At 44.3% G+C, this 27,366-nt stretch overlaps 2 protein-coding genes and 2 pseudogenes across 3 annotated transcripts in view; 1 reads left to right on the top strand and 3 right to left on the bottom strand.

Moving 5' to 3' along the window:
• The window catches only part of cox11 (cytochrome c oxidase assembly homolog 11 (yeast)), a 53,915-nt gene that overhangs the window by 17,893 nt on the left and 8,656 nt on the right, over positions 1–27,366 (bottom strand). Inside the window, exon 2 of the mRNA XM_070882581.1 lies at positions 5,172–5,372. Within this exon, the coding sequence (XP_070738682.1) occupies positions 5,172–5,205 (34 nt within the window). The 5' untranslated portion in view covers positions 5,206–5,372. The remainder of the gene's footprint in view (positions 1–5,171; positions 5,373–27,366) is intronic.
• Positions 348–26,104, top strand: rbm41 (RNA binding motif protein 41). 2 transcript variants are annotated; one of them, XM_070882579.1, is made up of 7 exons: positions 348–416; positions 5,327–5,446; positions 8,588–8,780; positions 14,708–14,912; positions 17,122–17,540; positions 21,905–22,052; positions 23,560–26,104. In XM_070882579.1, the coding sequence occupies exons 1-7, from the start codon at positions 409–411 to the stop codon at positions 23,658–23,660; spliced, it is 1,194 nt and encodes a 397-aa protein (XP_070738680.1). In that variant the 5' UTR covers positions 348–408; the 3' UTR covers positions 23,661–26,104. The 2 variants fall into 2 exon arrangements, with proteins under 2 accessions (XP_070738680.1, XP_070738681.1); XM_070882580.1 differs by lacking the exon at positions 23,560–26,104 and adding an exon at positions 23,343–23,460.
• Positions 11,337–11,538, bottom strand: LOC139266443 (U2 spliceosomal RNA; annotated as a pseudogene).
• On the bottom strand, positions 11,673–11,907 carry LOC139266343 (U2 spliceosomal RNA; annotated as a pseudogene).

The raw sequence follows: 27,366 nt of genomic DNA, 5'->3' as shown, positions 1-27,366 counted from the left end.
GGCCCCGGGCCCGCAGACAGTGCGGCAGGTTACAGCCCGGCTCCCTCTGCATTCTAATCCTGCCGAATAAAACATGTCATCCACTTTTTTTTTGGGGGGGGGGGGAAATCTCTGTTTAATATTTACAAAAAGTTAAGTTAAAGTTGAAGTCCGTGTACAGTTACACACTGACAAGATATTTATAGCCGCTCACCAACGATCGGGATCGGACCGGGCAGGAGCAGCCGACTACATATCCCACGATGCTCTCCTGTCCGTGGGCATGCGCAGAGCCGGCTGAACGCCGGTCACGTGCCGGCGGGGCGGGAGAAAACTACAGTTCCCAGGGCGGCCTCGCGGCAAGGTGGCGCATGCGCGGACCGCCGGTTGTCATTGTGTTGCTGAGAGGCAGGAGCTCCGAGTGGAAAGATGCGCAGGTAAAAAAAAAAAAATCACAACAGCCCCGGGATTAATGGACTTTATATATATATATATATATATATATATGTCACGGAGGGGAAATGGGTAAATGGGGGGGGGGGGGTTTACGGCAGGACCAAAGCAGGTTATTAATTCTGCTCGGGGCTTGAGCAATGCTGCTGTAGTCAGTCGGAGCGCGGACGCCGGAGAGGGCAATGGCTGCCTGTGTGGAGGCTTATGGGTGGCCAAGGAGGGGCAATAAAAGACTTGCCCGTCCACCACCTTATACTCCTGCTCACAATGGCATTTCATGCTTTCACAAATTAAAATGAAACCTTTTCTGCTTAGTTTGAGCCGGCATACGTTTTTTTTAAATATAAAAAAAAAATCTTGCCCCAAGGCATTGCTTGCTTTCCTTTTGTTTCCTCCGAAGATTTCTGATGTGTGTGTCTCTACATATGTAATTAAATCTGTATATTTAATCTGCTTAGGTCTCACCTATTCCTAATTCCTGTTTTTAAAATTGTTCACTGAGTCGTCTTGTACAAAATAGTTCATTGTCTCCAGTTGACTTTTTGGCAATTCCCTTGTAAAGGCTGAAAATCCTTAAAAAAAAAGGTTGGGTATCTTAAAATATTTGTTCCTCCCAGTCTCCATCAACCTGGAGAAACAGATACCGGAATACCGTTGTGAATCTATTGTTTGTCTTTGCAGTACATTTATAGGTGTACAGGAGCATGCAGCTTTGAGCTTTCTTCACACTTTGCCAGGCCTACTGCAAAGTAGGGCATGATTGTCTTTGTTTTAAAACTAGATAAACTAAAGAAAAGTGTAATCACTATAGCTTCCCATTAATTTAGAGGGCAAGCCCACCTAATGTTTTGTTTCAGGGAGACTATAAAAGTCCCATGTTTGATCCCTAATTGGGCAGTTAACAGATCTTAGCTGAGCTGGTGATGGGAGTGCTTCATTGAGCCTTAGTATCCCTGGACTGGGAAGGGGAAATATCAACTCGGGTTCTCACTCTTGATCGCGATGCAGTGATTCCTGCTGGAAGTGTGTGTGTGTTGTATGGATATTTGGTGAGGACAGGATTGGACTTGGCTATAATGTTCTCTATGTTCTAATAACTTGCTTATATAGGTTAAGTAGGTTACAACATGAATATTTTTGCACAGTCTGCTTCTGGGAGGACAAAATGAGAATGGCTGGAGACTAGTTACCAGTCGTGCTATACTCCTGTATAAATCAGTAGCTTCAGAAGAAAAAGGGTAGCAAATTGGGACAAATTACTAATGCAATTAGAAAAAAACAGCTTTACTAGATTGATCCTCCCCAATCAATCTAGTAAAACTGGCTTTTCTAATTACATTAGTGATGTCATCATAAGAATTAGGAACATAGAAACATAGAAAATAGGTGCAGGAGCAGGCCATTCAGCCCTTCTAGCCTGCACCGCCATTCAATGAGTTCATGGCTGAACATGAAACTTCAGTACCCCCTTCCTGCTTTCACGCCATACCCCTTGATCCCCCGAGTAGTAAGGACTTCATCTAACTCCCTTTTGAATATATTTAGTGAATTGGCCTCAACTACTTTCTGTGGTAGAGAATTCCACAGGTACACCACTCTCTGGGTGAAGAAGTTTCTCCTTATCTCGGTCCTAAATGGCTTACCCCTTATCCTCAGACTGTGACCCCTGGTTCTGGACTTCCCCAACATTGGGAACATTCTTCCTGCATCCAACCTGTCCAAACCCGTCAGAATTTTAAACGTTTCTATGAGGTCCCCTCTCACTCTTCTGAACTCCAGTGAATACAAGCCCAGTTGATCCAGTCTTTCTTGATAGGTCAGTCCCACCATCCCGGGAATCAGTCTGGTGAATCTTCGCTGCACTCCCTCAATAGCAAGAATGTCCTTCCTCAAGTTAGGAGACCAAAACTGTACACAATACTCCAGGTGTGGCCTCACCAAGACCCTGTACAACTGTAGCAACACCTCCCTGCCCCTGCACTCAAATCCCCTCGCTATGAAGGCCAACATGCCATTTGCTTTCTTAACCGCCTGCTGTACCTGCATGCCAACCTTCAATGACTGATGTACCATGACACCCAGGTCTTGTTGCACCTTCCCTTTTCCTAATCTGTCACCATTCAGATAATAGTCTGTCTCTCTGTTTTTACCACCAAAGTGGATAACCTCACATTTATCCACATTATACTTCATCTGCCACGCATTTGCCCACTCACCTAACCTATCCAAGTCACTCTGCAGCCTCATAGCATCCTCCTCGCAGTTCACACTGCCACCCAACTTAGTGTCATCCGCAAATTTGGAGATACTACATTTAATCCCCTCGTCTAAATCATTAATGTACAATGTAAACAGCTGGGGCCCCAGCACAGAACCCTGCGGTACCCCACTAGTCACTGCCTGCCATTCCGAAAAGTACCCATTTACTCCTACTCTTTGCTTCCTGTCTGACAACCAGTTCTCAATCCACGTCAGCACACTACCCCCAATCCCATGTGCTTTAACTTTGCACATTAATCTCCTGTGTGGGACCTTGTCGAAAGCCTTCTGAAAGTCCAAATATACCACATCAACTGGTACTCCTTTGTCCACTTTATTGGAAACATCCTCAAAAAATTCCAGAAGATTTGTCAAGCATGATCTCCCTTTCACAAATCCATGCTGATTTGGACCTATCATGTCACCATTTTCCAAATGCGCTGCTATGACATCCTTAATAATTGATTCCATCATTTTACCCACTACTGAGGTCAGGCTGACCGGTCTATAATTCCCTGCTTTCTCTTTCCCTCCTTTTTTTAAAAGTGGGGTTACATTGGCTACCCTCCACTCGATAGGAACTGATCCAGAGTCAATGGAATGTTGGAAAATGACTGTCAATGCATCCGCTATTTCCAAGGCCACCTCCTTAAGTACTCTGGGATGCAGTCCATCAGGCCCTGGGGATTTATCGGCCTTCAATCCCATCAATTTCCCCAACGCAATTTCCCGACTAATAAAGATTTCCCTCAGTTCCTCCTCCTTACGAGACCCTCTGACCCCTTTTATATCCGGAAGGTTGTTTGTGTCCTCCTTAGTGAATACTGAACCAAAGTACTTGTTCAATTGGTCTGCCATTTCTTTGTTCCCCGTTATGACTTCCCCTGATTCTGACTGCAGGGGACCTACGTTTGTCTTTACTAACCTTTTTCTCTTTACATACAACAGGAGTAGGCCATCTAGCCCCTCGAGCCTGCTCCGCCATTCAACAAGATCATGGCTAATCTGGCCGTGGACTCAGCTCCACTTACCCGCCCGCTCCCCATAACCCTTAATTCCCTTATTGGTTAAAAATCTATCTATCTGTGACTTGAATACATTCAATGAGCCAGCCTCAACTGCTTCCTTGGGCAGAGATTTCCACAGATTCACAACCCTCTGGGAGAAGAAATTCCTTCTCAACTCGGTTTTAAATTGGCTCCCCCATATTTTGAGGCTGTGCCCCCTAGTTCTAGTCTCCCTGACTGTTCTACCAATGGTAGGATTGTTCTTGGAAAGGAGGAAGATAACTACAGGAACGTACTGTTGATACTTATTATGTGTCAGCTGCGGCTCAGTTGCCTTTGAGTCAGAAGTCCCACTACAGAGAGTTGAGTAGAGAAATCTCGGCTGATACTCCAGTGCAGTACCGAGTGAGTGCTGCACTGTCAGAGGTGCCATCTTTCAGATGAAACTTTAAACCGAGGACCAGTCTGCCCCCTCAAGGTGGACGTAATAGATCCCATGGCACTATTTTAAAGAAGAGCAGGGTTAGCCCCAGTGTCGTGGTCAATATTTATCCCTCAATCAACATAATAAAAACAAATTATCTGGTCATTATCTCATTGCTGTCTGTGTGAGCTTGCTGTGTGCAAATCGGCTGCTGCATTTCCTACTTTACAACAATCAAAAGTACTTCATTGGCTGTAAGGCACTTTGGGATGTCTGATGGTTGTGAAATGTGCTATATAAATGCAAGTCTTTCTTTATTCATAGAATACCACATAGGTTTTAGTGTTTCAAAGTTTTTGCAGAGACAGTTATTAATGAAACCAAAGAAGTTAATTGATAATTACCTTCAAGTTTTTTTCTTTAATTTTTCTTTTCATTTTTATGTTTGAAGGTCAAAAATAAAATATGCTTATCTCACAGAACTATTTTGGCATCATATTTGGGAGTTGAGCTTTCAGTTGCACTCCTCGAGGGCCATGTAGGTTAATGGTGATTGGTGGCTTATCCACGGGGAGAAAAAACTGCCATGAGCCATTTTCACATGTTAGTTTGTGTTTGCCAAACACAAAAATCAAAGAACTTTGTGAAGATAGTGCCTATTTAATTTATTTCCCAGAAACAGTTCCTGCCATTTTTTAAGAACAATTTTTCCTACTTGTTTTGTGCAGCTTCCAGAAGCAGACTGTAAAAAGTTATTCATGTTATGATAGTATTAACTCCAGTCAGAACTTAATGTTTCAACTGAAACCCCAAAATCTGAATATCCCCGCTAGCACTGCTGACCAGAGAAATCACAAGTAGATTAATGTCAGTCTCACAAGTTGAAGTGGGAGTCGACTTATCATCTCTTGGCTGGTCATGAGATACTCCATTTTAATAGTGGAGTACATTTTAAACAGAAAACATTTTTGTAGTGTTATAAATGAAGGAAATCGGTTAAACCTTTTAACTTTCATCAGCAGAAGTATATATGTGGCTTTTAATTTTACCCTCCTGAATGCATGGCCGAAATGAGGAACTCATCACTTGGGCCGTGCAGGCTATGAGCTCGTGTCCGATCACACAGCACTAGTTGTGCCCTTGTAGTGTTTTATCCTGGTGTAATATGAGTAGTACCACCTCTCTCTGTCCATCACCATTTTAGGGTTAGCAGTCGTATTTGTTGTGATGAGGACGTTGAGCCAGAGGAGCTGGAAACAGAAGGAGAAAGGCAGTTACAAAACCTGTTGAAGCACCAGCTAGACACAACAGTAACACTTGAAGAGTGAGTATACTAACATTCTTAACAAAATAACTCGTGTTTTTTGTATGAATAGAGTGGAATAAGGAATTATGAATGGTTTTGTATATTTTTATAATCCATAATAGTACTTTCAAAATTATGGAATAAAAATAGAAAATGCTAGAAATACTCAGCAGGTCTATCCGCATCGGAAGAGAAGATAGGTTATTGTTCTTGTCCCTTATTAAATGCTGATGGATCTTCTGGGCATTTCCAGCATTTTCTGTTTTTATTTCAGATTCCCAACAATTGTTGTTTTTATCTCCTTTTTTCCAATGGTGTAAACTCATTTTTTTTTAATTTAAAAAGTGGAGAAAGAGCCATGCTGCACAGAGACTGAATACGTTCAGCACTAATTGCACTTTGGAGCACATTAATGGCAATCCCAACATTTTAAACCTTCTAAAAAGACTGCAATTATATTGAAATTTATATTAAAATCACTTAGTTCAGTTTCTTCCAGAGTTTAAATTAGGATTTATTTGTACAATGAGATCCCAAATGAAGACCCAGCCTACTGAACTAAGTGGATTTTAATATAAATTTCAATATAATTGCAGTCTTTTTAGAAGGTTTAAAATGTTGGGATTGCCATTAATGTGCTCCAAAGTGCAATTAGTGCTGAACGTATTCAGTCTCTGTGCAGCATGGCTCTTTCTCCACTTTTTGGGCCCAAGTTTCCACACGATAAAAAACGGGCGCCCCTCCGAGCTGGGCGCCCGTTTTTCGTGCCTAAAACGGCGACGAAAAAAACGGCGCTATTCTCGAGCGCCCTGCAGCTCCATGTCTGCTTGGTGCGGCGCCCAGGGGGGCGGAGCCTACACTCGCGCCGATTTTGTAAGTGGGAGGGGGCGGGTACCATTTAAATTAGTTTTTTTCCTGCTGGCAACGCTGCGTGTGCGCGTTGGAGCGTTCGCGCACGCGCAGTGTGAAGGAAACATTGGCACTCGGCCATTTTTGTAGTTCTTTGTAGCTGTTTAATTTTTGAACATTTTTAAATAAAAGCACATTGCCCTTCCATGATCAACGGAGGGGCGCCCATTTTTTATCGTGTGGAAACTTGGGCCCAAAAAGTGGAGAAAGAGCCATGCTGCATAGAGACTGAATACGTTCAGCACTAATTGCACTTTGGAGCACATTAATGGCAATCCCAACATTTTAAACCTTCTAAAAAGACTGCAATTATATTGAAATTTATATTAAAATCCACTTAGTTCAGTAGGCTGGGTCTTCATTTGGGATCTCATTGTACAAATAAATCCTAATTTAAACTCTGGAAGAAACTGAACTAAGTGAGAAGGTGCAGGAAGCCTCAGAAAGTTGAGGCAGCCGTTTCCCTCTCCACCCCTGCCCGCCGTCGGGAACGAATGGAACGGCCCCCCCCCCGCGGGAACGAATGGAACGGCTCCCCTCCCCCCCCCCCCCCCAGCGGGAATGAACGGAACGGCTCCCCCCGCGGGAACAAACGATGGCTGAAGCACTTTCACACAGGTAGGAAGATGGTTTATTTAATCTTTTCTTTGCTTATAAATGTTTATTCAGATTGGATTTATTTGTATAATATTTGTAGAAGTATAAATAAGGATTTATTATAGAATTTAATGACTTCCCTTCCCCCCCCCCCCCCCACCTCGTTCTGGACGCCTAATTTGTAACCTGCGCCTGATTTTTTAATGTGTAGAACAGGTTTTTTCAGTTCTACAAAAATCTTCACTTGCTCCATTCTAAGTTAGTTTGGAGTACGTTTTCACTGTGGAAACTTTGAAATCAGGCGTCAGTGGCCGGACACGCCCCCTTTTGAAGAAAAAATTGTGTTCCAAAGTGGAACTGTTCTACCTGCCTAGAACTGCAGAAAACAAAATGTGGAGAATTGCGATTTCTAAGATAGTCCGGTCTCCACCAGTTGCTCCTAAAAAATCAGGCGCAAATCATGTGGAAACTTGGGCCCTTTAAATTAAAAAAAAATGAGTTTACACCATTACAAACTAAAGGGGCGGCCATTCAAACTGAGTGGCACCAACAGAAAGTATGGCATGGCCTGTGACATGGACAGAAGCAGCTAACAGTGGTACCTTTATAAATATTAAATTCCCCAACAAATGCAACAGAGTACTTAATACTTTATTGTCTCCAAACAGATGGGAGCTTATGTGGAGTTTAGTAAATACTTTAAACTATCGGAAACAAATGAGCAATTGTAGCTTTAACACCTTCCCAAATATCACTATGTACTGCACAAGATTAAAGTAATCCTAGAATCCATTCTCTCAATACTTCAATAGACACTGGAGGAAGAGCACCATTTAATTTCATGTATAATTCAAATGTAGGTTTAGGTTCCTCTCTCAGTTCACTAATCAGTTGATGGGTATTCCTATCTCCCTTCCTCCCTTTTCCCCATCAAATAATTCTGAATGGCAATGTCTGTGATGGTGGCAACATTTGTTCATTAAATATTCAAAAGTGATTTTCAAAAGTTATTCATTGAACATATCCTCCCTGGTGCATTTGTCCCTCATTTTTAATATACAGTGGGGATTTGCTGCTTTATATTGCCACGAGTACATTCTAAGAAATGAGCATTTAAGACAATCAAGCTCAATTGTTTCAGATTTGAATCTTGCAGTGCTGTATTGGCACAGAAACCGACATTTACCCTCAGGTCTGAAAAGCAATCAATTAGTGAAAGGGAGTGATCATAAGATTACTTTATAGTTGTGCTAATAAGGCTGTGTAAGTATTTGCTTACAAAACCTGAGTCATGACATGGCTTGTGAGTTTCAAACACGCACCTCCACGAAAGGTGTTGGTTACATTTGACGATCAGAACATCTCCGTTGCCAACATTTTCAGTTCTAGTGACATTGGTTTGACTTAGTTAAAGTAGCTTCTAGTTCAGGAACAGATATGGATTCAGGACACTCTTCATGAGGTTCAGCATTTTTTTGATGAACACCAATATTTATCTCATGAGAAAGAAGTGGGCCTCAGATGAGAAAAGGGATGATTTTTAAATATGTGTCCTATATCTGATGTTCCTTGATCACTAATCGGTTCCTAATCACCCTACCATATGATGACTTGCTGCTGTTTTTCCTTGACTGAAATTCTGCTTTTTCATAGATGCATAGCTAAGAAGAAATGCTTTGCTCCAAGTGCTTTATACAAGCCATTTGGGGAGCAGGCAGCAGGAGTGCTGAGTCTGTCACAGTTCCAGACTCTGCAGGACGGAGATGGAGAGATTGCTGCCCTGAGAGAACTTGGACTTACTGACAGGGAAATCCAACTCTGGCAAGACAGGGAATCTCTAGTTAAGGTAAGGTGTTATTGAAGGGTTTTTGCGAATTTCATAGTGAAATCACAATATGTAATATTAGCATCCAAGTAGGATGCTAATGGGATCTGCATGTTCATGTGAGGGCGTGGTGAGGGGGGGAGAAGAGAGAGAGCGTGGGGAGGGGGGGGGGGGGGGAGAGGGAGAGAAGAGAGAGAGAGCGTGGGGAGGAGGGGGGAGAAGCGAGAGAGCGTGGGGAGGAGGGGGGAGAAGCGAGAGAGCGTGGGGAGGAGGGGGGAGAAGCGAGAGAGCGTGGGGAGGAGGGGGGAGAAGCGAGAGAGCGTGGGGAGGAGGGGGGAGAAGCGAGAGAGCGTGGGGAGGAGGGGGGAGAAGCGAGAGAGCGTGGGGAGGAGGGGGGAGAAGCGAGAGAGCATGGGGAGGAGGGGGGAGAAGCGAGAGAGCGTGGGGAGGAGGGGGGAGAAGCGAGAGAGCGGGGAGGAGGGGGGAGAAGCGAGAGAGCGTGGAGCGGGGGGAGAAGCGAGAGAGCGTGGGGAGGAGTGGGGGGAGGAGGGAGAAGAGAGAGAGCGTGGGGAGGGGGGGGGGGAGGAGGAGAAGAGAGAGAGCGTGGGGAGGGGGGGGAGGAGAAGAGAAAGAGCGTGGAGGGGGGGGGGGAGAAGAGAGAGCGTGGAGGGGGGGGAGAAGAGAGAGAGCGTGGGGGGGGGGGGGGAAGAAGAGAGAGAGCGTGGAGGGGGGGGGAGAAGAGAGAGAGCGTGGAGGGGGGGGGAGAAGAGAGAGAGCGTGGGGGGGGGGGAGAAGAGAGAGCGTGGGGAGGGGGGAGAAGAGAGAGAGCGTGGGGAGGGGGGAGAAGAGAGAGAGCGTGGGGAGGGGGGAGAGAGAGAGCGTGGGGAGGGGGGGAGAAGAGAGAGAGCGTGGGGAGGGGGGAGAAGAGAGAGCGTGGGGAGGGGGGGAGAAGAGAGGGAGCGTGGGGAGGGGGGAGAAGAGAGGGAGGGGGGGAGAAGAGAGGGAGGGGGTGAGAAGAGAGGGAGGGGGGGAGAAGAGAGGGAGGGGGGAGAAGAGAGGGAGCGTGGGGAGGGGGGAGAAGAGAGAGAGCGTGGGGAGGGGGTGAGAAGAGAGAGAGCGTGGGGAGGGGGGGTGAGAAGAGAGAGAGCGTGGGGAGGGGGGGGTGAGAAGAGAGAGAGCGTGGGGAGTGGGGGGGGGGGAAGAAGAGAGAGAGAGAGAATGGGCGGGGGGGAAGAGAGAGAGCATGGGTGGGGCTGGTGAGGGGAGGGGGGGGAAGGGAGCGTGTGGGGGGGGAAGGGAGCATGAGGGGAGGGAGGGGGGGGAATGGAGCATGAGGGGAGGGAGGGGGGGGAATGGAGCATGAGGGGAGGGGGGAGGGGGGGGGAAAGGGAGCGTGAGGGGAGGGGGGAAGGGAGCGTGAGGGGAGGGGAGGGAGAGGGGGGGAGGGGGGAGGGAGAGGGGGGGAGGGGGGAGGAGAGGGGAGGGGGAGGGGGGGAGGGAGGAAGGGAGCGCGAGGGAAGGGAGCGCGAGGGGAGGGGGGGGAAATGGAGCGCGAGGGAAGGGAGGGGGGGAAGAGAGCGCGAGGGGAGAGGGGGGAAGAGAGCGCGAGGGGGGGAAGAGAGCGCGAGGGGAGGGAGGGGGGAAGAGAGCTCGAGGGGAGGGAGGGGGGGAAGAGAGCGCGAGGGGAGGGAAGAGAGAGAGCGTGGGGAGGGGGGGAGAAGAGAGAGAGCGTGGGGAGGGGGGGGTGAGAAGAGAGAGCGTGGGGAGGGGGGTGAGAAGAGAGAGAGCGTGGGGAGGGGGGGGAGAAGAGAGAGAGCGTGGGGAGGGGGGGGGAGAGAGAGAGAGAGAGAGAATGGGCGGGGGAGAGAGAGAGAGAGAGAGCATGGGTGGGGCTGGTGAGGGGAGGGAGCGTGGGGGAAGGGAGCGTGTGGGGGGGGAAGGGAGCGCGAGGGGAGGGAGGGGGGGAAGAGAGCGCGAGGGGAGAAGAGAGCGCGAGGGGAGGAGGGGGCGGAAGAGAGCGCGAGGGAAGGGAGGGGGGGAAGAGAGCGCGAGAGAAGGGAGGGGGGGAAGAGAGCGCGAGGGGAGAGAGGGGAGGGAAGAGAGCGCGAGGGGAGGGGGGGGGAAGAGAGCTCGAGGGGAGGGGGGGGGGGAAAGAGAGCGCGAGGGGAGGGAGGGGGGGGAAGAGAGCGTGAGGGGAGGGAGGGGGGGAAGAGAGCGTGAGGGAAGGGAGGGGGGGAAGAGAGCGTGAGGGGAGGGGGGGGGGAAGAGAGCGTGAGGGGAGGGAGGGGGGGGAAGAGAGCGTGAGGGGAGGGAGGGGGGGAAGAGAGCGTGAGGGGAGGGGGGAAGAGAGCGTGAGGGGAGGGAGGGGGGGGGAAGAGAGCGTGAGGGGAGGGAGGGAGGGGGGGAAGAGAGCGTGAGGGGAGGGAGGGAGGGGGGGGAGAGAGCGTGAGGGGAGGGAGGGAGGGGGGGAAGAGAGCGTGAGGGGAGGGAGGGGGGGAAGAGAGCGTGAGGGGAGGGAGGGAGGGGGGGAAGAGAGCGTGAGGGGAGGGAGGGAGGGGGGGGAAGAGAGCGTGAGGGGAGGGAGGGAGGGGGGGTGGATGGGTCAGCACCCCCACACACCTCCGTGGAGGTGGATGGGTCAATTCACCCCACCCATCTCCTATTTCCAAAAAGCATAGGAGAACCACCTTCCTGATCCAGGGAGAACCACTTTGGGGTCATGGTTACTCCCCTGTCAGGTCAGTTACGCATGATCTTAGCCAAAAGGCCGAGAAGCGATCCTTCCTTAAATTTTTTTTTTTTTTGAAATTCGTAGCCAATCGTTCCAATTCTTTGTCAAATCACAAACGCCAGAGGTCACCTTGCACATGCCAAGGATCACTCTGCGCCAATGCTCTTAGCCAAAAGGCCTAGAGCCACTGCACCGTTCCTGGAAGTACTGCAATACCAGGTTCGTGCCATGGAGGTGGATGGGTCAGGTCCCCCACACACCTCCGTGGAGGTGGATGGGTCAAACCTCCCCACCCACCTCCTGTTTTCAAAAATGCAAGCATATACCTTCCTGACCAGGGAGGAACCACCCTGGGGTCATGGTGGCTGGTCAGAAACGGTACTATACTTGATCTTAGCCAAAAGGCCGAGAAGCCTCCTCACTTAAATACAGAGACCAAAACTGTACTCTAGGTGTGGCCTCACTAGTTGCACCAGGACTTCTCTGCTTTTATACTCAATCTCCCTTGCAATAAAGGCCAAGACTTGCATTTATATAGAACATTTCACAACTACTGGATGCTTTACAGCCAATTAAGTACTTTTGGAGTGTAGTCACTGTTGTAATGTGGGAAACGCGACAGCCAATTTGCGTACTGCAAGCTCCCACAAACAGCAATGTGATAATGACCAGATAATCTGTTATTGTTATGTTGATTGAGGAATAAATATTGGCCAGGACACCGGGGATAACTCTGCTATTCTTCTTCAAAATAGTGTCATGGGATCTTTTACATCCACCTGGGAGAGCAGACAGGACCTTGGTTTAACATTTCATATGAAAGACAGCACCTCCAACAGTGCAATACTCCCTCAGCACTGCACTGGAGTGTCAGCCTAGATTTATGTATTCAAGTCCCTGGAGTGCGGCCTGAACCCACAACCTTCTGACTCGGAGGCGAGTGTGCTACCCACTGAGCCACAGCTGACATTGTTTCGGGAAGGAATTCCAGAGCTTGGGGCCTTGCCAGCTGAAGGCACGGCTGCCAGTGGTGGAATGAATAAAATTGGGGATACTGAAAAGGCCAGAACTGGAGGAGCACGGATATCTGAGGATTGTGGGGCTGGAGGAGATTACAGAGATAGACTCTTTCAGACAGCCCAGTTGTGAAAATGAAGAAGGCAACCTCACTTTAAAAAAAAATGAAAGTTTGGGGAACAATGGATTGTACTTGTGTGCGTGATAGGGAATTTCAGTGTCCGTATAGTGGGGCGCTGTCATATTACATTAGTTGAGCCCTACTGTACTTAATGAGTCACATGATGTGACCTGTGCAGCACCACCTGTGACCACAATACCATTACACCGCTATATATATATATATATATATAGTTGCTCTTCTATAGCATTGCACAAAGAATCAAAACTAAAAGCAGTATACATTTCAAGCAGATTTAGACCGTGGGGTTGGGTGGGGGGGGGGGAAGGAAGGAGTAGAGAAGGGAATTATGGGATGGGAGAAGTTGAAGAGCAAAGGCGGAAGGGAGAAGGAGGGGTGGGGGAATGGGAGAGACAAAGGATGGGTGCTGTTCAGAACTGTGCCTGGGTAATCCTCTCTGTGGGGAGGAGGCCAATGACTCAAACATTCAGTCAGTGGGGGAGGAACAAGGCAGGAGAATTCAACAACACTTTGTATTTATATAGTGCCTTTAACGTAATGAAACATCCCAAGGCGCTTCGCAGGGGTATTGAGATAAAAATTTGACATCAAGCCGTATAAGTAGAAATTAGTGCAGGTATGTTTTAAGGAGTGTCTTGAAGGAGGAAAGAGAGGTAGAGAGGAAATGAGGTTTAGACAGGGAGTTCCAGAGCTTCGGGCCTAGGTAACAGAAGGCACGGTCACCAATGGTTGAGCGATTATAATCAGGGATGTTCAAAAGGGCAGAATTAGAGGAGCGCAGACTTCTCGGGATGGGGGGCTGGAGGAGATTAAATCGGTCATTGGGGGTCATTAAGGAAGAATAATTTAGGTCTGTGGAGAGAGGAGGACTGAGGCATGTGACAGCCAGCCAGCGGAGAAGGGGATTTGGATGTGGCAAAGGCCTACAGAATGGGTGGTTCTCTGTCAGTGTGGAATTAAACCTGAGAGAAAATGCAGCCGGGATGAGGCGGAACTGTGAATTCGAAATGCAACCAGTGGGGGAGGGGTGGGACAGAGGTTATGCAACCAGCGGGGAGGAAGTTGTAAATTGGACTCTCAGTTAGTGAGTTTATTGTGTGTGGAGTGGGAACAGATGTTGTAATGTGAAATGCAGCTGATTAAGGGGGATGGTGTGGCCTTTGAATTGCTGCAAATGTAGGGGGAAGATAGAGAATGTTGTGCTCCCTAATGACGGTCATGTTTGGGAGGCTATGCAAGGTAACTTTACTAATTCTAGCAATTTCAGAGTACAATTTATGATGTCAATTTAAAAAGTGAAAGTGGGAAGGTGGATACTGGGCATCACTCCCAAATTTGAGGGATCTGCAAACCGTTGAAAATTAAAAACCACCTGCACAACTGCATTTCAGTACTACTTCAAGCAATTCACATTAATGTGACCTCGGTTCCAGAATATGGGTCGCTCACAGGTAATGGGCTCTTAACAATTTGTGTGCCAGTAATATTGGGGCACAATCGGTAGGATAGAGATCTTCTCAGTAAATTGGTGAGTAGGTTATGAAAGGAAATAAGCATTTGTGATGTTGTAAATTCCAAAAAAGTGGAAGGAACAACAGAATGGAGTAATTTTTGACAGGTAAGACTAAAAGCTGCTTCTAGATTGTATGAGTGGGGGAGTTGTAGGTAATCGTAGTGGTGGTGTCGCAGGAATGCTCGGTCACATATTGTTAGCGTCACTGCCACCTACAGATGCAATAACATCGGCATGCTATAACCATTGTTTTTAAATATTTGATAGATTCTCCTATTCTTTTTTTTTTTGAGTCTCTGTGAGACATTCTTGAATGAGAGTGTGCAACAATGCTACTCCCTGACCTCTGCTATTCAAACAGATCAGTAGAATGTGCACAAGTACAATTCTCTCTCTCTCATTTTTGTGTCCCCTCCTTGTGGAGAAGCACCTGGCTTTTTCTGTATGCCTCCCTGCAGCATCAAAGTTGAAATCTGGCACTCAGCTAGTGGAGGATTGGTGACTGAATCCCATACTTTGAACACCGATTTTGTTTGTGTTTAAAGTTCTCTGGGCTCGGAGCAGATCCAGCAGCAGTGCAGCAAAGACTCCGTGCTATTGAAGACAAGATTGAAGAGCGCCAACGACTTCTGTCACTGCCACAGAGATTCGCAGGAAGTAAACAACTGAACAGGAGGGAGATGGAGATTGAAAAAGCCATGTTCCAGGGAACTGACCGATACACTTTTCTGAAAGCATTGTACTACCAAGGTATGTTGTCGTCAAATATGTTTACTTTTTTCCCCTCTCTTTGTTTTCACTGAATCATTCCCTTGGCAAGAGAGAAAGGAAGCAATCTGTTCCCAAGCTTCTGCTCAGGGAGATAAGTAAGAATAGCCTGGTGTAACATGCCTGTAATTCTTTCTCTCTTCCTTGAAAGGAAGGAAATAGCTGGCTTCTCGATGATATGGTGAGGTGTAGAATTTGCTATGTGGGAAATCTTGTGTCTTACTACACTGTAGAGCAGGGCATTGGTGCAGTAGAGACTTAAAAGACGTGGCATTATCATCTTTAATTACAGAGAACTCAAGGCCCCTACTTCAGTTCGAAGGTCAGAAAGCTGTGTCATTCAATGTTCTTTGACTCTAGCCAGTTTTATGGTCAATTTTTTTTGTTGTTTTATTCAAAGCATATTAACAAAGACCTGTTCTGTGAATGTGTATGTTTCTGTGATTCTGCTTTGTAATACTTATTGTTCTGTACCCTTGCAGAATATTTGTGACAAATAACTGGCAAATTCCCAGAGTAGTGGACACAGAACATGGTACTGTATGACCTTGTGCCAGACGCCGTCTGAATGCTGTCGGCTAATTGTATTATTTGTTTGCAAGTTTCTTGTTTTGCCCCTATTTTGATTCCCTGAAATCTCCTCAATGTCATGCACCTTCCCCAGCTACAAGCACAGCCCGGAGACCTGCTCCCAGTGCTCTGCCAAAGTCACTCCAAAACTGGCCACTGGAGGTGTACAGGACTGACCCATGATGACCTGGCCTCTGATTTTTCCTTCCCTGGTTTCTACTTCTATGACAGCAGCATTGAGATTTGAAACTCACCTGCTGGGGAATTGCAGGCGTAAGCCTGCGTCCTACAACTCATGGCGTAGCACAGTGCTACTCCAAAGCACTCAGTTACTTGTTTTTAATGTCCTCATACGGCACGCTCCCTATCTCAGTTAGGTCATCCAGCATAGGATCTGAACAGAGGTGAGGCACTTCTCCAACAGAAGGGAAAGCAAATTGGAGTGAGTCAGTCACACGTGCAACTCTCAGCCACTGGTTCTAGAAAGGCTTGCGCGGAGACCTAGAAATAGGTTGACTGCCCATTCTCCTGATTAGGGAATGATGCGTGGTGTAGAGGACCTATTTAAATGGGCAAAAATAGCTTACAACGTGGTCTGGGAGGAACTGCCAAGTTGGCTGCTTCTAAATGGGCCAGATAGTGTTATATTCTGATGATTTCCTCACCCTGAACCATTTCTCCCCTAACCACTATTTTCTAGGTCACCGTTTTGCTTGCTCTCTCCAGATTCCCTGCCTATCCATGTGCCATCGATTATGAACGCAAAAACTCCATTGGCTCAGTGGTGTGGTGCTGAGCCAGCCATAAGAAAAAGTTAAAGGGCAAGAGAAGACCACCCATTTTGTGGTCTGACTCACCCAACCTAGCATCCAGCTGCATTTTGAACTTCCCTAATGTTTTTGACAATGCTAACTTGCTTGATAGATTGTTCCAAACATTTACCATCTTTGAGCATCTAATTTTGTAATCGGTTTTGAATGTTGTTTTACTAATCTAAATTTATCCAGTCTTTATCAAACCTGGCTATATTCATGTTTTCAAAGGTGGAAAAAATATTTATGAATTATGCACATTTGCCAATTTGCAAGGTCTTATTTTTATTAAACTGCATTAACATATAAAAATTAAATATACTTTTTACTATGTTTTTATCAACAAAGTCCATCCCCACCTGGGTGCTGCAGAGTCATTAGAAGTTTTTGAGTCACTCAACCAATGTGCTAAATGAGCTGTGGTACAAAGAATTGAAAACTGTCTATTTTTACCCGTGTTTTATCGAATTCTAGTTCTGGTTGGAAGATGGTGCCAATATGTGGCACCACAGTCGCTGGATTCTCGGGTTTCATTTGGCCTTCAGCTGCATTGAGGGGAAAGAGAATCATCCTTGGGCTCGTGTCATATGCTTATGTTTCCTATTGGGGCTCGTGGGTATTCAGGTGGCTAGGAACAGATCAGGTGTCCATCATCTCAGCCATAGGACATACTTGGCCCAAGGAGATGGGGGTGCAGTGGAAGGTGAAAAGGTCCTGATCTATGTATGCTCTTTGATATGCTAATTTTATTCTGCTTTTTCCAATTGTTACGCCGTGTGTAAATGTAACTCGTATTGTTTCCATTTCAGATGAAAAGTATATAAAAGACCAGAGTGACCCTATCAACCAATTGGAAATGATGTTACTTAAATTCAAAAACAATCCGGTTGGAATGGGAGAAGCTCCCAAAAACAGACCGGGGTCTTCTATGGAAATACCTTCCACAGCAACAAGTGAAGGAGGTACCTTTGGAGAAATGACTGGCCTATTTATTCCACCACAAAATGAGCTCAGTGTTGCTGATCAGTATGAAAATCAGAACACCAAGAGGCTTTCTGTAAATGTTCCTATCAGAACCCTACCCATCACTGGCACTCATGGCCCTCAGAAAATTACCCAGCAAGTGGAAGCTGTTCCTAAAGAAGAGATCAGGAGGAACAAACTTTCTGAGGAGGAAATCCGAATGATTCCCAGATTTTCAAACTATAATCCTGGACAACCAAGCAGGGTATGAGATTAAATATTAGTGATTAGCTGGAAAAGTATTTTTGATGAGTGTACCTCTGTAAGGTGGGGGAAAAAAGTCCACGTTGCCACTAATTTAACGTCTGTGATGAAGTGAAACCCCAAGGGAGGTTTCATTGATTGTAGTATTATTCAAAATGTACAGCCAACACCACTGTTCAATGACTAAAAAATTGAAATAGTCTGTAGTTGCATTTATCCTTGTTAGAATAATTTTCATCAAGGTAAACAATGTTATTGGGCAATGGAGTTCTTTTTATTTTGGGCACCTGGTATAAGTTTTAAGCTTTCCCATCTCAAGTATAGCATGGATAGATATACGATAAATGTCCCTCAGATCTTCAAATAACAAGTCTCTTTTAAGCCTGACTGGAAATGTTCCTCTGTAATCAGCCATCATTTGAATCTGAATGGCACTGCAAGTTTAAACCAAATTACATTCAATGCAATGCTGTGGATTTGAACCGATTAGAAACTCCTTGTACTCATGTCACTTAGAATACAGGTACTCACAATTTTCCCCTTCTTACAAACTTGGCTTTTAAAATCCAAGCTTGGCATCATAGAAACATAGAAAATAGGTGCAGGAGTAGGCCATTCGGCCTTTCGAGCCTGCACCACCATTCAATAAGATCTTGGCTGATCATTCCCTCAGTACCACTTTTCTGCTTTCTCTCCATATCCCTTTAGCCGTAAGGACCACATCCAACTTCCTCTTGAATATATCCAATGAACTGGCATCAATAAATCTCTGTGGTAGAGAATTCCACAGGTTAACAACTCTCTGAGTGAAGAAGTTTCTCCTCATCTCAGTCCTAAATGGCTTGCCCCCTTATCCTTAGACTATGTCCCCTAGTTCTGGATGTCCCCAACATCGGGAACATTCTTCCTGCATCTAACCCTGTCCAGTCCCGTCAGAATTTTATGTTTCTATGGGATCCCCTCTCATCCTTCTAAACTCCAGTGAATACAGGCCCAGTCAATCCAATCTCTCCTCATATGTCAGTCCTGCCATCCCGGGAATCAGTCTGGTGAACCGTCGCTGCACTCCTTCAATAGTAAGAACGTCCTTCCTCAGATTAGGAGACCAAAACTGAACACAATATTCCAGGTGAGGCCTCACTAAGGCCCTGTACAACTGCAGTAAGACCTCCCTGCTCCTATACTCAAATCCCTGAGCTATGAAGGCCAACATACCATTTGCCGCCTTCACCACCTGTTGTACCTGCATGCCAACTTTCAATGACTGATGTACCATGACACCCAGGTCTCGTTGCACCTCCCCTTTTCCTAATCTGCCGCCATTCAGATAATTTTCTGCCTTCGTTTTTTTGCCACCAAAGTGGATAATCTCACATTTATCCACATTATACTGCATCTACCATGCGTTTGCCCACTCACTTAACCTGTCCAAGTCACCCTGCAGCCTCTTAGAGTTTTCCTCACAGCTCACACTGCCGCCCAGCTTAGTGTCATCTGCAAACTTGGAAATATTACACTCAATTCCTTCATCTAAATCATTAATGTATATTGTAAATAGCTGGGGTCCCAGCACTGAGCCCTGCAGCACCCCACTAGTCACTGCCTGCCATTCTGAAAAGGACCCGTTTATGCCAACTCTCTGCTTCCTGTCTGCCAATCAGTTCTCTATCTACATCAGTACATTACCCCCAATACCATGTGCTTTAATTTTGCGCACCAATCTCTTGTGCGGGACCTTGTCAAAAGCCTTTTGAAAGTCCAAATACACCATATCCACTGGTTCTCCCTTGTCCACTCGACTAGTTGCATCCTCAAAAAATTCTAGAAGATTTGTCAAGCATGATTTCCCTTTCATAAATCCATACTGACTTGGACTGATCCTGTCACTGCTTTCCAAATGCGCTGCTATTTCATCTTTAATAGATTCCAACATTTTCCCGACTACTGATGTCAGGCTAACCGGTCTATAATTCCCCGTTTTCTCTCTCTCCCTCCTTTCTTAAAAAGTGGTGTTACATTAGCTACCCTCCAGTCCATAGGAACTGATCCAGAGTCGATAAGACTGTTGGAAAGTGATCACCAATGCATCCACTATTTCTAGGGCCACTTCCTTAATTACTCTGGGATGCAGATTATCAGGCCTTGGGGATTTATCGGCCTTCAATCCCATCAATTTCCCTAACACAATTTCCCGCCCAATAAGGATTTCCTTCAGTTTCTCCTTCTCCCTAGACCCTCGGTCTCCTCGTATTTCCAGAAGGTTATTTGTGTCTTCCTTCGTGAAGACAGAACCAAAGTATTTGTTCAACTGGTCTGCCATTTCTTTGTTCCCCTTTATAAATTCACCTGAATCTGACTGCAAGGGACCTATGTTTGTCTTCACTAATCTTTTTCTCTTCACATATCTATAGAAGCTTTTGCAGTCAATTTTTATGTTCCCAGCAAGTTTTCTCTCATACTCTATTTCCCCCCCCTCCTAATGAAATCCTTTGTCCTCCTCTGCTGAATTCTAAATTTCTCCCAGTCCTCAGGTTTGCTGCTTTTTATGGCCAATTTATATGCCTCTTCCTTGGATTTAACACTATCCTTAATTTCCCTTGTTAGTCACAGTTGAGCCACCTTCCCCGTTTTATTTTTACTCCAGACAGGGATGTGTAATTGTTGAAGTTCATCCATGTGATCTTTAAATGTTTGCCATTGCCTATACACCGTCAACCCTTTAAGTATCATTCGCCAATCTATTCTAGCCAATTCACGTCTCATACCATCAAAGTTACCTTTCCTTAAGTTCAGGACCCTAGTCTCTGAATTAATTTATTGTGTCACTCTCCATCTTAATCTCCATCATCCAGTCACTAAATTTATCTTGTCTTCTATCCTACACTTGTTGATGTCCTGCACTCTGGAGCTTGGCCCTTCACCTAGGTTACTCTATTTAAAATATGTGCCTCTCCTAGTTCCACTCTCTAACGTAGTAATTCTGATCCTTTGTGTCCAAAATGTTTCACCAGTCACATCATGGACTTTGCTTCTGCTTGTTTATTTTCAAAGCTGAGATGGGGGAAGGAAGGGGAGTAAAACAAGCTATTAGGTGAGCTATACCTAACATTTTAAAAAGCTACAACACCAAAGTACTTGTGGGGCAGCAGAGCAGGAACAAATATATCTTTTGCAGGCTATTGGAAGGAATACAAGCATTTTTATGCAAATATATCACCACATTAATTTAAGAATGCTTCAGATAAGATCAGATTTGGCTTATTGAATTACATACAAGATCATCAATGTATTGTGCTTTAGTTTATCAATAAGATCCTATTAAATTTGCGGTGCTTCAGTATGTAGTTTGAGACCTGCAATGTCAGGTCCTTCATTGAAACACCTGTGAATTCACCCTTTATCCTTTTTTGGTGTGGAAGCAAATCATCCTCAATACGAGGGACCGCCCAAGATGATGATTAAATGTACAGTGAGATCACAAATTGCAAAGTAAAGGTGAATGGGGCCTTTTGACCATCTATTGTTTATCCTTCCATAGAAACCTGCAGTTCCTTCATTAAGACATCAAACTGCCTTTTGAATGATTCTAAAGTGCTCAGGCTTAATCTTTTCTATTGCACGGTGTCTTTAAATGTCTAAGGGATCCTACTTATTTGCCTCCTTTCAAAACTGAAGTGTCCCAAGTTTTTCTGACCTTTTGCATGCTGCAGTCTTGTGATTCTAAGGTTCAACCTAGGGGCTTTCCATGGCTTACACGTTTCCTTTGTGCCTCAGTCACCAGCACTGAACATAACATTCAAGTTGCAACCTGACCAGAACACTATATAGCTTCAGCATGATAGTCTCAGACTTAAACTCTCTTGATTTGGAGGTACAGCAAATTGCTAATCTCCGAGAAGCCACAAGGTTGATTGGTATGGGTAATGGAAATGGTACTTGGGGGTAGTAAGAGATGCTCATCTTAGGTTGGGGTACAGAGGGCAGACCATCGTGGTTAAGCTTGATTCTAATCTCAATGAAGATCCACAAATGTAATTCCAGCAACATCATTCAATATCTTTCAGAAGTGATGACTTTTTTTTTTTTTTCCTGCACCGTTCATAGGCACTGAGACCTATCATACAGCCCCAAATGCTGCCTTGGCTAATATCGTCTGACTTGGCACAAGCCAGGGATCAATCTCAAATTCAGTTGGAGAAAACTTTTTAGTGGGAAAGTCAAATTGTATTTTGTGGCTACTGGTAGTGAGGATGGTTTTAAAGAAAAGTTCAGTCTGATCACTTTCAGATGTGACAGCAGAATTTGCAGTTGCCCATTTACTTCACTGTGCTTTATTTCTTCACCTTCTCCCTCACCTCCCCATAGGTTCTGTACTTGAAAAACCTGAATCCAAAAGCCACGCTGGAGGATCTATTTTCCTTATTTGTTTCTTTCCAACAAAAAGACGGCCCTCAGCTCCTTTTCCGGTTATTGACGGGCCGAATGAAGGGACAAGCATTCATCACCTTCCCAAGTACGTATCGTCACATGCTAAGGAGGATAGTTCCTGAGAGATTATTACAGTGGTGCTTTTGTTCATCAAGCTTAAGAGTAAAATGTTTTTATTACATCTTTTCTTTTATTTGACTGTAATAGGGCAAATGTGTTTTAGAAAATGAGATTCAGTCAGTAGGACCTCTAGGGAATGAAAGCTCATTGGCTAGAACTTTCATTCTTCATTAGGGGTGTAAAACAAGTGATACTACATTGGCTGCCCATTATAAACCCGACCAAATTTTCCTTTCCATTGACTTGAAATCGGGCAGGGTGTACAACGGTCACCCAGTTTATGTCCCTGCCCAAGTTGATGGTTCCAGCGATTGTATCGATACAGTGAGCACCAATTTACAATATTTTTTCTGTGCATGCATGCAGTGTAATAACATAATTATGGCCTCTGTTTCAATCAAAACATTTTGATTGGCCATCTTTTGACATCAGATGCACTTAAGCCAGCTCAACACATTTATTGGGTTAAAAGCAGAGCCATTAAATCTTGCAGCAGCTCATAAAACTAATAGTGTGTCTCTGTTGTCGCTGGAATAAAGATCAGATTGTTTACATTTACAAGTGCAGCTTACAGCAAAAATGCATAGTTGTCAGTTGCACTCGATTAAAAATTGCATTTATAATTGTAAATTTTACGGTGCTGTTGGTAGTTCAGGCAGTTTGATTTTTGTACTGAGTTTCTAACATCAGTGTATTTTGTAAATTGCATAATAGAAGGTACTTTTATTGATACCTTTTGTGTGTAAGGTTTCCTCACGGTCGAGTACAGACGCACTGTCCTATGTGGTAAGCCATTGAGGTTCAATTTCTGGTCTGTGCTGAGACCAGTATCTGGATATCACCTGGGAGAGGAGTGTAAATTAAACCAAAGTTCTTGCTCCTGTTACCCAATGACTCCTGCTGGAAATACTATCTATATGGACATAAAGACCTGGATCAGGCTTGGCTGTGATTCTCCCCCTGGTCAAGTAGCCTGCCGACACTCACTGTCTCGACTTGTACTTGAATTCTCCCTTGGAACTATATCTAGAATGACAGTCAGCTCTTTCAAGAAAGTGAAGGAGAAATTGTGTGTGTGTGTGTATGGGAGGGAAGGAGAGAGAGAGAGAGAAAAACAAAATGAGCTACATATAAAAAGGTCTTACACCATGTTTGAACAACGTGGACACCTGCTCCTGAGTGTTATTTTCACTCCATTTATGTAATCCAAAAACTACTTTGCATGCTGTATTTATTAATGTACTATTGCTTTTAGGCACCAGATCTTGGGTGTGGTAGGAACAAACCGATAATACCACAGACTTTATACATAGATATGTCCCTGTGTTTCCCAGTATTGTGCATCCACAGAATGACAGGATTTAACTTGAATATGGTGAGATTTTTATTCCTGTTGGGAATTGAACCTACAATGGTTAAATATCTGAAGCGAGTTATTTCAGCTTAATTTTCAGTTGTCTCATTCTTTTTAGGTGTGGAGATGGCGATGGAAGCACTCAACATGGTGAATGGCTACAATCTGATGGGCAAGCCATTAATCATAGAGTATGGGCAGAACCGATCTGACCAGTGACCTGTGCTTGCAGTAACTGTGGTCAATGGAAAGAGTTTCGGCACAATGAGGTTGCTAGTCACTGGGGCCACAGACACATTGGAGCATTGGAAAGTGCCCCAAAATAATCTGTACAGCCATCTACAATGGATAAATTTTCAATTCTGAAACCAGGTTAATTACTGTTGTGTATGAAAATAACCCTCATCTGTACATAACCCATATCCTCACTTGTTTGTGTTTTAAAAAAAAAATACTAATCTTTGGCCTTCTGAATGGTAAATGTACCACAGTGGTACTGAGCCATATAGATCGAGGAAGGTCCCGGCTTTAGTCCCTAGTGCTCAGCCTTTCTCAGTGAAGGTTGCATCGAGATTGCTGCAGTTGATTGCACTGCCCGTTTGCTAGGGACAAGAAAAGAATTATCTAGAGTTTCACGCTCTTGATCTACTACTCAGTGCCTCCTGCAGCGAAGTTATTTCAGTTAAGTCTCCCCATCGGTGAAAAATCTGGCAGCATTCACTTTCTAGGCTCATAAATGAAGAATGGCTATTTGTGCAAGGTACCAGTAGCTGATGATAGAACAGAACCCTTGCAAAGGTCACTACTTCAAGAGAGGGGTGGGGGTGGGGGGGAAACTGGAACATTTTTTTAAAAAGCCATACCTTTAGTTCAGCAAAATTTAGCTCACGTAATGACTAAACTACACAAACAGCGTATTCATCCTGACACTGCTTTATAATCACATTTTCACACATTCTTAACTAGCATTGAGAAATGGTTTAACAATTACTGTTTTTTTTTAAAAAACTGCTCTAAATTAACTTTGTACAGAGCAAAAAATTGTTACTTGAATTTCATCGGAGGAAATAAATCCTAATACGGACTTTTATAAAAAGGGTTTTTATACATATGAAGAAGTGGCTAGTTAGGTGCGAAGAGCTTACGAAGAGCCTACCCAGGAATGAAGAAACAGAGTGCTTTTTACAACTTGTTAGTTGCTGGTTTTTAGTCTTGCCAAACCTGGAAAGTGGCTCTACCCAAGCTCATTGTGATGTGAAATTATCCAGCAAATCTAACTTCATCCATTGTTACATCTCTACTCTCCCAAGGAATCTATTCTTTAACTATGGACATAAAATATAGAAAAACAAATCCTCGCCAAATCAAGCATGTGTACATTTAGGCATATCTTGTGGATTATATTTGTGTTTGTTATTGAGATATGGAAGGTAGAATTCACAGCCAAACAAGCTTTCTTGATGGATTACGATACAGTACAGCAACAGTGGTAATTCTACTTTTGAACACAGTTCTGACCCACTGTGGGTTTGATTTTGAGTTTTAATATGATTGAGGTGTGTCTGGCAATGATTGAAAGGGCAGCATAGTGTTCTTCCATGAGATCAAAACTCAACTAACAAGCCTGTTTCATTGTTATATGCCTTCCCATTTGTTGGTCTAGGCAATGATCCAAAGAGACAACAAACTGACTTCCCACAATCAGTTGGGGAGTGGTCTTTGGTTGCAAATTCCTCCATTCCTGGGAGTTGTATTTATATTGTCCATCAGTCATCATTTTTAAGACTATGTACACTGTAAGGAATAGAGTATTCCTGTCATGTTACTTGGGACTAAAATGTTTTTCCAAGTAAACAAAGTTTGGCTGTAGTTATTTCAAATGGTGTCGTCTATCTGTTATGCTTAACCATTTATGTGATTGTTGGAAGAAAATGGATGATAAAGTACATGGATGGAGCTTCCACTGAATAGAATATCATGTTTAGAATCGCTTCAAATTGGAATTCTTGAAGGCTGATTAATTAATCCCATGAAAGTTTCCAGGAACATTGTCTTTTCATTCAGTTACCCGTCAGTTATTTTATTTAGATGAATAAAAAGAGAATGACTGACACCAATTTTGGGTTTGGGCTGGTCTTTTAATGCTGATATAGCTCCTGGTGGCTGCACATTGCCCTGCTGATTTGTTTTTTTCCCACCACCCTTGTGTACAGCCATTTTAAAAATATTAACTGATTTTTATAGTCCATCTTCCTATTTGCAAGTCAAAATATTTTTCATTATTTTGAATTTATTGCATTGTACAGTTGGGTTTGCAAAATCAATTAAGGATATTATTAATAAACAGTCAGTAATGGTGCAGCACAGGAGTTTAATTCTCCAACAACTTTCCACTGATGCTGCTCAGATTCTGGAACCCTCTATAAAATGGTCAGAAAGCCAAGGGGAAAAGGAAATAAAATGTTTTGAAATTAAAATTCCAAAAATGTATACATGATTATATATTATTCAGTGAGCAAGTTCAAGGCTATAACCTGACTTCAGGGATCAATTGTAACCAACATTGAACGGCATTTCCTCTGTGATTTCACCTGTTGTCTTCTGTTAGTTAATAGATATTTATTTAGAAGTGTGGAATAATAAATGGTCTGTTGTCCAATGTGTCATGTGTAGTTTCCATTCTCAGGCCTTCAGGGAGGTAAATGACTAATTAATGTCTCCCAAGAAAAAGTAATTTAGGATATTGGATTGAAATCGTCATTTTGTAGATTCCACAAATGACATTTTCTTGGTGATTACAGGAGGAAGGGTTATTTGAATGTTTGACCAGTTGCATCAAGACTTGTATCTTTCAATCTTAGTCATCTTGCTCTTTTTAAAGAAGTTAATCTACATAGGGAGTCTGTTCAACATATTTACTACCCTGGGAAGGAGAATTTCTTAATCTCTTTTGTTTGAAGCTTGCCTATTTCTTGGCCTGTGATCAATTTATTTTAAACTAACCTTAGAAAAGGCAGATGCAATGGGAAGTCTAGAACAAGGGGTTACAGGGTAGGAAATTTAGGACTGAGATGAGAAATGTTTTCATTGAGTGGCAAACCTGTGGCATTCTCTACCACAGAAGGCTGTGGAGGCCAAATCACTGAATATATTTAAGAAGGAGATTGATAGATTTCTAGAAACAAGGCATCAAGGGGTATGGGGAAAAAGCGGGAATATGGTGTTGAGATAGAGGATCAGCCATGGTCATGTTGAATGGTGGTGCAGACTCCAAGGGCCGAATAGCTACTACTGCTCCTATTTTCTATGTTTCTATGAACAGATGTCTCAAAAAATGTACCTAGTGACTGCTGGGAACACAAAGACTTGAGAAATTGTAGTCGAATACCAACAGTTTAATTCCCACAGCTGAATGCATGCTCTGCCTAATCTAGTTCATCAAGAAGTGGTTAACTGAGTACACCTTTTGTGCAAGGGACCAAGTTTTCAATGATGGAACCATCAGACAGTTGTATGCGCAGGAGAAACAGTAAAGCTTCTCAATTGTTTTCCTATTTAACATCTCTCTATTTAAAATATCTATTTGATACTAATGGACTTAATTACAGGCATTTTAAACATAAAATATTGTTCCATAAATAAATTAAATTTTCCTGTAAATTTTTAAGTGGGAAAGTAAACTGATAGTGGAAAGGATTTTCAAAGTAGTTTTTCCTTCAGGGTTTGGAGGGAGGGGCCTGGTAGCACTTGGGGGAGGGCATGAATGATTTGCGAATTGGTAGGGGGAAACCGGCCCGGGAGTGTGGTTTGAATTACTCCTAGCTTTTAGGCATAGTCAACAAATATTCAAGCACAAAATACTAAATACCAGCCTCAAGCCAGATACCGATCTGCTGGCCTGGAGACGCAGAGAGGGAGGGGGGAG

Source organism: Pristiophorus japonicus, chromosome 6 (genome assembly GCF_044704955.1).
Source record: "Pristiophorus japonicus isolate sPriJap1 chromosome 6, sPriJap1.hap1, whole genome shotgun sequence".
Taxonomy (NCBI): domain Eukaryota; kingdom Metazoa; phylum Chordata; class Chondrichthyes; family Pristiophoridae; genus Pristiophorus; species Pristiophorus japonicus.
The sequence above is the reverse complement of the archived record's forward strand: the minus strand, read 5'-3'. Positions and strand labels throughout refer to the sequence as shown.

Bases quoted from the DNA above. Each gene is read 5' to 3' on its own strand.
- rbm41 (XM_070882579.1), top strand. The intron at 5,447-8,587 runs GTGAGTATACTA...GCTTTTTCATAG, and splicing joins ACAACAGTAACACTTGAAGA to ATGCATAGCTAAGAAGAAAT. The intron at 17,541-21,904 runs GTATGAGATTAA...ACCTCCCCATAG, and splicing joins ATCCTGGACAACCAAGCAGG to GTTCTGTACTTGAAAAACCT.